The sequence below is a fragment of the Pecten maximus genome, chromosome 5 (genome assembly GCF_902652985.1).
Source record: "Pecten maximus chromosome 5, xPecMax1.1, whole genome shotgun sequence".
NCBI classification, from domain to species: Eukaryota; Metazoa; Mollusca; class Bivalvia; order Pectinida; family Pectinidae; genus Pecten; species Pecten maximus.
This window is the reverse complement of record NC_047019.1, coordinates 23,944,935-23,958,055: the sequence shown is the minus strand read 5'-3', so window position 1 is coordinate 23,958,055 and position 13,121 is coordinate 23,944,935. Positions and strand designations below refer to the sequence as shown.

The 13,121-nt window shown below is 33.6% G+C and overlaps 1 protein-coding gene across 1 annotated transcript in view; it reads left to right on the top strand.

Annotated features, from left to right (window-relative positions):
- The window catches only part of LOC117327597 (DNA mismatch repair protein Msh2-like), a 28,955-nt gene that overhangs the window by 3,656 nt on the left and 12,178 nt on the right, over positions 1-13,121 (top strand). The window contains exons 2-18 of the mRNA XM_033884650.1: positions 1,533-1,582; positions 2,631-2,666; positions 3,026-3,113; positions 3,413-3,558; positions 4,045-4,155; positions 4,491-4,577; positions 5,462-5,585; positions 5,917-6,003; positions 6,318-6,376; positions 6,590-6,710; positions 7,804-7,917; positions 8,416-8,552; positions 9,055-9,171; positions 9,485-9,599; positions 11,077-11,132; positions 11,603-11,692; positions 12,722-12,893. Of these exons, the coding sequence (XP_033740541.1) occupies positions 1,533-1,582; positions 2,631-2,666; positions 3,026-3,113; positions 3,413-3,558; positions 4,045-4,155; positions 4,491-4,577; positions 5,462-5,585; positions 5,917-6,003; positions 6,318-6,376; positions 6,590-6,710; positions 7,804-7,917; positions 8,416-8,552; positions 9,055-9,171; positions 9,485-9,599; positions 11,077-11,132; positions 11,603-11,692; positions 12,722-12,893 (1,710 nt within the window). The remainder of the gene's footprint in view (positions 1-1,532; positions 1,583-2,630; positions 2,667-3,025; positions 3,114-3,412; positions 3,559-4,044; positions 4,156-4,490; positions 4,578-5,461; positions 5,586-5,916; positions 6,004-6,317; positions 6,377-6,589; positions 6,711-7,803; positions 7,918-8,415; positions 8,553-9,054; positions 9,172-9,484; positions 9,600-11,076; positions 11,133-11,602; positions 11,693-12,721; positions 12,894-13,121) is intronic.

Sequence of the window (13,121 nt, the reverse complement as noted above, 5' to 3'; positions counted from 1 at the left end):
TCAATGCATATATTACAGATTATATAAGAAATTAAAATGACTAACTGTAGTTTTATATAGTTTTATACATTTACTGCACTTCACGATCGACCTGCATTCTGTTGCTTCGCCATGTGGTGGGGCCTAATACGGGATATTTAATGATTTTACAAAAAACGGAAATCGAATGATATGATAGTGTGTGAAGATGTCTTGCTTCAATATGAATTACAATTGATCACTTGATACCGGTGGTATTCCCGATATCGGTATTGTCTTAAAAAATAAACATCGGACACTGGCATCATTTCAGTGTGTATAGTTATGACCCTGCAAGAACACCCCTTATTGGGCCTCATTTAGATTAGAATGCGAAACTCAGGCTCCTAGCTCTACTTGTATTGCGAAGATTAACATGGAATCTGCTGCGCTTCGATGAAGTGTGGCATTGTTTCATAATTAGTATTAATTACCGTGTTGATTATACACTACAATCATAACGCCCCTCAGGGTATTTATTGGATTACCTGTACAAATCACCTACATGTAAACGTAAGTCCCGATCGAGACACAATTTGGCTTCACACAATACCCGTCACAGTTGTTGTTTCACGGTTGACTAGCCTGACCTCGTGTCATAATCGCTCAGGTAAGGCCGGTTTTCAGAAGTAATTTTTGGTATACTTTATCAGGAACCGGAGACAAAATCGGTCCGGTGTTCGGAATTCAGAGGGATCGGTATTTGGAAGTTTTTAAATACCATAATAAAGAAGGACCGATTCCGTACAATAACAATTCGTTCGGTATTAAGAGGTGTTCGGTTTTTAGAAGGTTCGGTTTTCGGAAGTTGCACTGTATATGTATGAATCAAATACTCTTCATAGACTGACCCCATTAGGACTGATTGGTGGGGCCAAAAAGGGTCAATTTAGTTGACCGAAATATTTCAAATCTCAGGTGACCGTTAAGGCCCTTTGGGCCTCTTGTCATATAATTAGTTATTTCGTAATATTTATAAACCTATCGTTAGCTGTGCGGTTTACATCGCACAGTTGTGCGGTTTGTATCGCACATCGCACATTTGTGCGCACGATGTCTGCACGATGTTTTTGGAACGTTGTGCAATCACACAACTGTAATATAACTCCAATTGTTGTTAATATGGAAGTTTATTTCATATTATATCTCATTAATACCACAACCTATAACAATGCATATCGGGGCTTTTTGGGGCCGTTAATTGGCCCCATTCCTAATGGAATTGATTTCATATTTAAGTTGTACTAATATAAGCCCTGGAACAGCGCTAACCCATACAGTCAATTTCCATGATTCCATGTTACAGTAATCTTAAGCTTTATAATTTATATTGACACATCTTTTACTTTCAATTTTTACCATTCCCTTTTTGATATGGCATATATTAAAGAATCGGTCACTGTGATTAAATAATTAACATATGTATACACATTTAATATAAATTGTGCAAAAAAAAAAAATAGAAATATGATCATGATTTATGAATAACAATAGCTTTACATTCTGTTTTCCAGATGGCATACAAGAACAGGGATTTCTTTCATTTCACAGATCTTTACCAGAGGTATTCTTTTTAAAATTCTGTTTTTGTTTGGGTAACTAATAAAGCAGTGCCTAGAAAACAAAACTTTCCATTAGATTGGTTGATTTGGTAATGATTTATGTCCTTAGCTGAATTTGAAGGTCATAAAAGAATTATGTTCACATATACTGGGGCCACTGATGCGTAATTTCATAGTGCCATCACACTGAAAGGCCACACCTTGACAGTTGTTGATACATACATTTGGCGGAAAACAGGTGAATCTGATGCGTCCTTGTATTTAATCATTGATAACTTTTAAGCAGAGAGCAACAAGGATAGACAGAACACATTACCTACTTCACAGATGCTAATGCTCAACTAAGGCCAAAAGTGAGGCAAGTCAAAGGAGGCAAGAACAAAGTTATTAAGAAAAAAGAAAGATAAAGATCTTTTTGCAAAATCAGTTGATTTGAAATGGCGTGGAATCTTTTAACTTACAAATATTGCATCCCTTTGGATTTAGATTATATGGTATAGTTCAAAAACGTAGATTTTGTTAACAAATATTCCCTTTAATGCACTGCATCTCCCACATGGCAATTCATGGCAATATATTTAGGTACGGTATTTATCATATTGTGAAATTTGTATCATGGAACATATATGTATATCTTTGTGGCACTATTTTGAGTGAACATTAGTTGTATAAGGAGTACTAGTGCCATACCAATAATTAAGAGAAATCTTTAATTTTTTAAAACTATATACAGCATATATAAATATATACATATATATAGCAATCACTGAATATGGGGAAATCACAGAAATAGCCATGTATGATATTTAGAAATATCAAGTGATTTCTTGATATTATAAATCATGTAAAAGGACATCGGATATCAGACAGCCTCTTTTTAATGGATCATCTGATAGCATTTGTTTTTCTAAATGATGTAATTAGTTTAAAATGAGACTGCTGCAGCTTCATCATGCACTGATTTTCTAGAATTAGTCATAATTTTACACAAAATATCAATGCATATAAAACTTAAAGAAATATTATTGGCTTTGTTGCATTATTTTCCAGAAATCAAGTACAACCCTTAGAGTTTTCGACAGAAATGTAAGTATCATGTTTTATATCTTCTTAAAGTACTATTATGTAAATGTGGGTTATGCAATGCAACATGACCTTTTTTTAGTTTTTCTCATTTGATACATGCATCTGTACCTAATTTTAACTAATTCTATTAGGTTTTGTGTGTTGTGTTTGAAACAATTGTCAGTTTATACTCATAATATTGTCTCACATATAACACAGTTTAAACTTTTATGTACATGTTGTCATATCAAATTGGTCATCTCTGTTTATGAATTTATAGTAAACATTAAGACTGAATTAATAAGAAATTGGTTCTTCTTAATAGTAGAATATTATTACACATTGCACATGTTGATTTAAATATTCATCTGCTGTTGAAGGACTACTACACAGTCCATGGGATGGATGCAGTGTTTGTTGCCAAGGATGTTTACAAAACGACTGGTGTTATCAAAATGCTTGGAGCAGGTATGTAATATACAATCTGCACTGGATATCCCAAGAATATGGTTGACATTTCTTATTTTAGGAAATCTTCATCATTACTCTGTAGACTACTGTACAAATGAAAATGTCTTCTCTATATCTTGTACAAGTTTGTGTCTTAGGTTGTTGATGTCAAGTTGTATTACTATTAATCATTGAATAATTTATTATTTCATGTAGTTTTTTTATTTATGTGAAATTGTAATTTATATTATATTAAATGAAATTCATATATTACCTTACCCATTTTGTTTTTAAATTAATGCCATTGAAAACCAAAGGTGAGAAGAAGCTTGAATCCGTGGTCCTAAGTAAGATGAATTTTGAGTCCTTGGTGCGTGATTTGTTACTAGTCCGACAGTATCGTGTGGAGGTATACAGGAACAAGGGTGGCTCCAAAAACAATGACTGGTCACTTGCATTCAAGGTATGAACAGTCGTCCATCAGTGCTGTTAATACCGGCGCTCATGTGTTATGTCAAATAGCAGGGAGTGATGTTTATTAATTGGTTTGAAATGATGAGTAAGAAACAACCATATTTGCAGTTTTGTTTAAAAGTATTAAAAACTTCATTTATCATTTCTGTCTTAAGATTCACTGGATGGAGTAAAATCTGAGAAGAATGTAATACTACAATGTATAATGAAAATTATAAAGATCATAATATTAGCATCTTTATCCTTAATAGTTACTTTCCTGAAAATCAAAGAATTCTCATCTCTCAGCTGCAGATAGGGATTTATAAAAAAAAAAAAGACATGGATGTATAAACATTGAATTTTGGTTGTTCAAAAGCTAATCCTTTGAGTAAAAACTCCACAGTGGCAGGTCAAGGTTGTCTATATATAGCATCTTGATTACCACATTATAAATCTGTTCTGATTAACCTATTTAGACTTACTTTGTTGGCAGGCCTCTCCTGGTAACCTGACACAGTTTGAGGAGATCCTGTTTGGAAGCACAGACATGTCTACATCTGCGGGAGTAATAGCTGTAAAGATTGGCACTGATACAGGCCAGCGGGTACAACCAACTTTACCTTTTTCTTTTTGATGGGATGCTGAATGAAACTGTTCTATTGATTTAAAACTAAAATTTATTTAATAACAGAACGGTTGGTAAAAAGTTATGTATGATGAATTTCTATCTTTAATAACACTCAGCTGAAAATGTAATCCATATGAATATATTGCATGGTTTATTATTAAGTAGTCTAGGATACATTAACCATTAGACAATCTTTTCCAATAGAAGTAACATTTTGATTCTGATTACTATTGACTTGGATTTACATATTGAGAGACATACAAGTTCACTCCTGAAATAAGCTTGATAATTGATTTTATTTTACTTTACAGCTAGTAGGGGTTGGATATGCTGATGCTACCCTTAGGAAGTTCATGGTCAGCGAGTTTGTGGACAATGATCAATTCTCTAACCTAGAGGTAACATTTTCCGTATCCTTTCAACAGCCGATGCATATGTATATGTAGTAAATAAGCATGAGTCTGAAAGCCCCATATTGTAATCATGCACTGGCCATAGCGTACTAATTCAGAGAGTTTCTGAAAGCTGATGTGTAGATTTGCATATTTTTGTGCTTTATAGAGTTTTCGTTAACAAAAAATGAAAAATGAACTGGATCCTTGCATAGATTTGTCTGCAGGATAAAAATTACTTGAAATATTAATATGTGGCAAAGAAGTAATTCTAACAGTGTGGACATGAACAATGTCAAATTTAAAGTCTGTATTGTAATACAATGTATTAACAAAATATACTGTAGGAGATCGAGGTCCATAACATATTAATGTGTTCCTCTTACTAATTAGTAAACTCTATTTCTTAATCAACATTTACAATACATTTATGTTATGTAATGAATATTCTTTAAATTACTTAAAATTTGAATTATGTTTCCAAAACATACCTTACAATCATGTTTTGAACTGACAGACATTGTTAACTTCGTGAGTCATTAAGATTTAATATGTGAAAAGTGTGGCACACTCATTGTGCAATACACACTGCCGTCGTGGTCAGGTGGCACATGTAAGACACTTGACTTTTACATAGGTGACCTAGGTTTGAGTCCATTGGACATAAAAAGGTATGGGGTCACCTGCCTGACCATAGGGTTTTCATGCAAGAACTCTGGTTGCCCTTGGGCGCTTCCATCCAGGCCAACAACAGTGATAGGTTTAATTTGATGTGACTTGTTTTGCAATCATCATAAAATAAATAATGTTTATAGTTTTAAGATATGAAAATATGTATCTTACAAATACCACTGTTTAAAAAGAACTTTTTTCTATTTTCAACTCTACAGGCATTAATAGTCCAATTGGGACCAAAGGAATGTCTTATCATGTCTGGGGAGATTGGTGCTGATGCAGGCAAACTGAAGCAAGTGCTGGATCGAAGTGGTTTATTGGTGACCGAGCGCAAAAAATGTACATATAATTTGAAGAAAATTATAAAGGGAATGATAGTGTTGATAAAATTGATAGTCTGACAATTGATGATAGTATAAACAGTACTAAAAATAACATATGGTAACTATTTCCTAGAGGTATAGACTGTTAGATTATTGGGTAAGAGATCAGAGGATATCCAAGATTGTGGAAATCATGTTGAATATTTATTTATTGGGGCATATGCTCAATTTAGCCTTCTCCACATTTGGTCATTATTTTTAACTAGAGAAGGTGGCTTGATTTTGAAACAAAGGCGAGATCTATTCAAGGGAATCATTACTGAATTTGTTTATATTAACTGTTTCAGCTGACTTTTCCTCAAAAGATGTTACACAAGATCTGAACAGGCTATTGAAATTTAAAAAAGGAGAACAAGGAAATAGTGCTACTTTGCGTAAGTAGACTAAAGTTGTAAGATGTGAATAAGTTGTATTTTTAGATGTTATTCAGATAACATGTTAAACATCATTCTGTAAGTTGTAGATAAAGAATATTTTGTTACATTCTTTTACATCTTGGGTCATTTTAATTTTCTGTTTATATACACTGATTAACAAGGCTTGAGACAGAAGAGTTTCATTATTACTTGATGCTTCATTTCTGATCCTATGCTATTATACCTGATTTCTTTCAATTGTGTGATCATAATTTGTATGAAATGTGACGACTGAGAAGTTAGTGGCAACAACTTTTTGTGTTGTACTTCAGCTGAGACAGAAAAGGCACAGGCAATGACGTCCCTCTCCGCTCTGATTAAGTATTTGGAGGTAATGTACTATATAATGATCTTATTATATAATTTAATATCTGCTAATGTCCTAAAACATGGTATAAAAAAGGCAACACTAATAAAACAAGATGGTACCATTTATAACGTACTGATAGCATTGGCGAAACCTAAGATAGAAACATGTATACAGAATGTACCAAGCAGTTTATTAATGTAAGTTTATTGACTGTTATATGTTTCTCTGTTATAGTTATTGTCAGATGAAGAAAACTTCGCTCAGTTTAGCATGTCCCTGTTCGATTTAAGTCAGTACATGAAGCTGGATGCTGCAGCTGTGAGAGCCCTGAATCTACTCCCCAGCACAGTGGAAGGTTGGTGCTATATGTTTTGTCTCAATTAAGTGTTAATCCCTGTATTGCATGCAATGATCTGTCTCATTTGATTGATTATACATCATTCAGTAAGATTTGATTTTTTCCTTAGTAAGCTTTCTTTAAATATGAACCAGATGTGTTACTGCACTTTCTACCACACAGTTCAAAAACGGAACTGTATAATTATGATAACTGTTCGTTGAGTAGTAGTTTCTCTGTATTCATGTTTGATCAGCAATCATGAAAAAAAAGTTCTGTAAGTAAAGTTGAAAAAGCTAGTCTAGGACTACTATTGTTTATATTAGATACCCAGAATTGTCACAAAAATAGCTTTGATTTAAATACAAATTAAGAAACTCGCTTACTCAAACCGGCATAACTCCAATACTCTCTATTCATAAAACTGTTTGGGTCCCGACCATATCCTTATATAATCTTTGTGAATTAACCTCAGATAAACCAATATGTATCCTCTTCCTTTACATTCATAGTGTTAGTTCGACGTAACCGTTGAATAAGGGCCATACCCGACAGAAGTCAATTGCTGTAGAAACAAAACTTCTTAGTAAAACCAAATAACAAAATAGCAATATCAAATGAAGGTAATAGAGAAGGTACTGATTAAAATGCATAATCTGATATCGTACAACAGTTTCACTTTCTATTTAATGTCAGGAAACATTTGTAAATATTTTTGTAGAAAATTGTTCTTCGGATATAAAATTATAGGTATATTATTTGCAGTTTTGGACAGGTAATGTCCTTTCTTTTCACTAGATGACTACACTCTATATGATTAAAACTTGTCCATACTACAGTATAGTAAAAAAAAGCATTATAAAACACAACTATTGGTTAGGCATACAGCATAATCTTACATTAAGATTCCTTGTAACTTTATATGATTGACACCTTACAATCTAGGACTATAAACCTCTGTCCTCTAATAGCTCAAATGCCCTGTATTCCTGAGACTATGAACTAGGTCCCTGAAAGTATTCAAAATACTCTGAAAAATGTATATATTACATATTGTCTTTAAATTAAGGTTTTAATTTGTTTAAGCGAGTTGTATGTTTTGTATTGTAAGGTGGAAACAAAAACCAAAGTATTCTTGGATTACTGAACAAGTGTAAAACAGCTCAAGGCCAAAGGTTGCTCTCGCAGTGGGTCAAACAACCCCTTGTGGACCTCAATAAAATTGGTAAGATGTGTGGCTAAAATTAAATTCAAGATGGAAGAATAACATATTCTAAATTTTTTTTTCTTTCTTTTTTTTGTGGGAAGTGCTGTGCAAACAAAAACATCAAAGGAATTTTCTTGGAGACTGCTTGATGAATTGAGTTCTGACAATATTGCATAATTATTTCCATTATTGGAAAAATACTTTTTTGACATAAAATCTGTATAAACATGACAAAAAGAATTAAAAAAATATATCATAAATGTTTGCAGATTATATTAGCTCCAAAGTCTTAAATGTCACTGAGGATGTATTCAATGAATATCTATCAATAAATGAGTTGTGTAACATGTTTGATATAGCATAATATCTGCTGTCAGAATTTTATTTTGCTTTTATAATAATATGGTGTCATTTAAAGGCCATAGAAAGGCATTATTTTGTAACAGTTCAACCACATGTGTCTTCATTCATAAAGAAAATCATAGCACTGATAAAGGGATGTTTCTACAATTCTAGAGGAGAGACTGAATGTGGTGCAAGTGTTTGTGGAGGACTCAGAACTGAGACAAACATTACAGGATGAACAGCTAAGAAAAATTCCAGATTTCCAGCGATTAGCCAAAAAGTTTCAGAGAAAGAGAGCGACGTTGCAGGTAAATGGTTTCTTTATTCTTCTATCGCTCTTAAATTTCAATGTCAGTATTAAAAGCTGTTTCCTACTTTTTATTTAGGCCAGAAAAGCCAGAAAAGTTTGATATTCGCTATGCTTGATAACAGCATATTAGGAGTGGGACGACTGGTTCATCCTTTGTCAGTATAATGTGACTGGGTCGGGATGTCCTTGTGGGTGGCTTCGGAAGTATGCCTCGGTAAGGTAGCACTATACATTGGCAAAAGATCTGGCCTATTAAAGGAGACTTCACACAAACATACCGCAGCCTCCCAAAACACACATACACAACCACCACATGCATGAATATTACAACCACAGAAGGCCGTCCTTAATTGACCTGTTAATAGGACGTTTAACAAATCAAACCAAACCAAAATAATGTAGGTATTGATAACATTTGTACTTAAAGGCCAAATATTTTTAGTTGAAATGAATAGATTAGCCAGTAAAGATTTCTTCACAGCTTTTCTGTTGTGTTACAGGATTGCTATAGAGTGTACCAGGCCTTAGACAAGATGCCTTACCTGCTGGAAGTATTGGAGAAACATGAAGGAGAACACCAGACACTGCTCATGGAGCTGTTTACTAACCCAGCCAAGGTATGATCTAGGAACTTATGGAATATACAAAAACTAAGATCAAAGGAGTTACACAGTGTATATTAATATATATTCAGTTACTATCACATGCAAAAAACATCAACTTCGCATAAGAAAAAAAGGGAATATTCCTAAATTGTTTTTCTATAGACGTCTTCCTTTTTGAAAAGTGCTAAAATTCTTGAAATTTTATCTCCTAACATTATTACCGAACCAGGAATAATCATAATTCATGACACATATAATATTATATGGATTCTAAACATTACTTCAGTATTCACATTTTCATGATTATCATTTTGTTATTCTCCAGGAATTATTGATGGACTTTGCCAAGTTCCAGGAGATGATTGAGACAACAATGGACCTTGCCCAGATAGAAAACCATGATTTCGTGATTAAAGCTGATTTTGATGAAGGCCTTGCAGGTAATTTCACCAACACATATGGCTGACATTGACGATGAAACATGGTGATCTAATTTCTTACTATCCGGAAAATTGGTCGCTTTTTAACTTGTGGAAAAAAATTGGGAAAAACTTGATGACTAACGGGTTAAGAAATATTATTAACATCAAGTGACCAAACCAAGATTTAAAAAAAAAACTGGGTTCCTGGATAATTAAAAAAAAGTTGATTTCTGATATAACTTTGATGCCATAACAATGATGTCAAGAATACTTTTACTATGCAATAAGTGTATGTACTTTGTAGTCAAGAAAACTTTGGTAACAAATTATTATCGAGTAGAAATTCAATCTGTACATTATTATCAGGGCTCAGATGAAATTTTTAGAACAACTAGGCACTGTGCCTAGTAACAATAGTACAAGCACTCGGCACTATTTGAAATCCACTTGGCACCAAATAGCTAACTTGTGATTTCATCTTGTTTTAAGTTAAGACTTTTATATTGTATGTCCTTGTGTGAGTGCATACATCTTATCATGTCTTAATAATATATTTAGTTATAGAAGAAAGAAAACATCACAAAATTATCTTTTGTAAGTTTTTAATCTCATAGAGCCAGTACCTATAAAAAGTGTCAACTAAGTATCTGCAAGATTGGGCACTCTGTACAATATTAACAGTTCGTGATACTCCAACAATGTTATAGGTTTTACATGTACACAGCGCAGTCGGCAAAATCATTTCCGATAGAAAAAGGGCCGACCAGCAGCCTCTTATATTATAGGAGTACAGTTCATGATATCTTAAATGTCGTATTTCGTCATCTATTCTTTATGGAATTACCCTTCACCTTTCACCCTCACTTGAGTCGTAAAGAAACTAAACAGGAATACGCTGCAACCTCAAAAAACACATACGCACTCGCCACACACAATCATGCATATCGCACGCACAGGAGGCAGTCCATCTGTTAAATGAATCAAACCAAACTAAACCAAACACTTGTGTCATTTCGATCTCTAGTTTGTCGGACTTCCTCATTACCGTCATTTAACGTTCGTCAGTGATTGTTTTGAAAAAGAAATCAACAAGCCGCTCGCTCGTTGTTGTAAAGGAAGTTGTGAAGAAACGCCCGCATGCGCACTGGTTTGTTAACAGCATCTCTTTGATGCTTTATTATCAGACGCATGCTTTAGTAAATTACAAGCGTTTGAACGACCCGGCCCGTACTAGTGAAGTCATTTGTAAACACATGTCACGGTAGCCTAAGGTATGTGTATGGTTCATCTTATCGACATATGATATTAAAATCTTTTTTTAAAAAATGTCTTTGGATTAGTAACAATTCGACACAGACTGTGTCGTCTAAACTTTTGCTCGGCACTAGGACGAGTCTGACCCAACAGTTCACTCGGCACTTGACTGTTTTGACCCGGGCAAGACGAGTGGACGAGTGGTTTATCGGAGCCCTGATTATGATTGTATTTGTTACAGCGCTGCGAGAAAAAATTGATGAGCTTGAAGACAGTATCAAAGGTCAGATGAACAAGGTGGGGAACTGAATTTGATTGCAGTGTTAACATTTCTGTCCATTTTATTTGGAAAACAAAATTAATGATCTAAATGGACATGCTTAATGTATGACAGGCTTGAATCAGGCTCTGTTTGTTTTAAAAAAACTGCCCCTGGTGCTTATTTTAATTTGTATAGCTGTAATGTAAAAAGGAGCAGTCAAATATTGACTAGTTCCAAGCTTTAACTTCAGGCTTAGCTATTACAAGGGGAGAAAACTTCGACAAACAGCCTTTATCTATTCTGACAGTAACTTTTTTTTAACTTTTATCCAGTAACTTCAATAAACTTTTCCCTTTATGAATTAAAGTTAAATACTGTAACAGCACAAAGGAATTGACATTTTCCTGAATGTGACAGATTTAAAAGGATGAGATAAATTTATTTTCTATTTGAACAATTTATGGCATATCAAAAGGATTGTTGATTATGCTGTTTCATGTTATAGGTGGCAAGAGATTTGGGATTAGAACCTAACAAAGTCCTCAAGCTTGAGAGTAACAGCCAGCTGGGATATTTTTTCAGGGTCACACGCAAGGTAAAATATTGTTAGGGAAACATTCCTAAGGGTTGTTATGCTTCTTTGGTCAGTATTATATTAAATTAATGTAATCTTTTCAAAATTTCAAATGATTCTTTGATAGATAATTGATAATTAGTCCTGTGTAGTTTCCTGGGGAGAAGGAGGTGCTTAACTTTTACGACGTTGTTTCCTTCCATCCTTATCTCCCTTTGTCTGTCTGTCCCCTCAGTTTTCTGCTATTTTCTCAGTCATGCATCAAGGTATATTGGTGAAAGTTGGTATGTAACTTCAGAATCAGCAGCTACAGATCAAGTTTGAGTTACAGGATTTTGGGGTCAAGGTCCAGGTCATAGTTCCTATACTTTAAGCAGGAACCTGTAGGAGACATGTATTGCTTTAGCAATACCCAGCATGCTTGTTTTACTTGGGGTTCACTTGCATTGAACTTCTGATATTGCTTGTTAAAATTGGTAATATTCGGTACTTCAATTTGAATGCAGTTGGTCTGTAATATCATCAGCATCAATTTGAATACAGTTGGTCTGTCAAGAAATCAGTGTGTAGAAATATTTCCATCATAAATTCATTATCTGTGCATTCAATTTGTGACATATAAATTGACCCTGGGAGGGGGACTAATTCTCTGAATCATGTTTGATATTGAAACTATTAAGAAATTTAGATAATAACGTGGGTGCCAATCTTTATCAACTGACCTAAGAAGAAACTGTAAATATTTGATTAAGATTTATTTGATTTTGGAATAATAATAAAGAAGATGAAGTTGTTTCTCTTTGCCACAGACTTATGGTCATGGATAGATTTCACAGTCAAATATAATTGGTAAAATGTGGCGTTTAGTAGTACTTTATAACTTTTACACCTGTTTATACATCATATTTCACAAACTGATTTTTAAAAGTTATAGAAATATATATCTGTAGTAAAATGAAAGTAGATCTAATTTAAAGCATGACATGATCAAAATGATTTCTACAATAAACCCAATCCCTTGAATTAATACTCAATATAATCTTTTTACAGGAAGAAAAAGCACTGAGAAACAACAAAAACTACATGACCATTGACACAAAAAAGGATGGTGTTAGGTTCCACAATAATGCTGTGCGCCGTATGAATGAAGAATACCTGAAGGCAAAGGAAGACTATAACGAACAACAAAAGAGTGTGGTGTTGGAGATTATTACCATAGCAGGTGAAATTACTGTCATATTTATTAACATAGATATATTGTTATATTTTTTTTTTTTTTTTCTGTCTGACTTCAATTGTTTCCAGAAAATAATGTGTCCTTTTGCTGCAATTATAATACATTTAGTATTGAGAGTTAAGTAATACTTGGAATTGCTTTTGAGATCAGGTTAGGTCAAAGTAACTTTGTTAAAATAAAATTTAAATAAAATGTTTTACTTCCATTAACTTT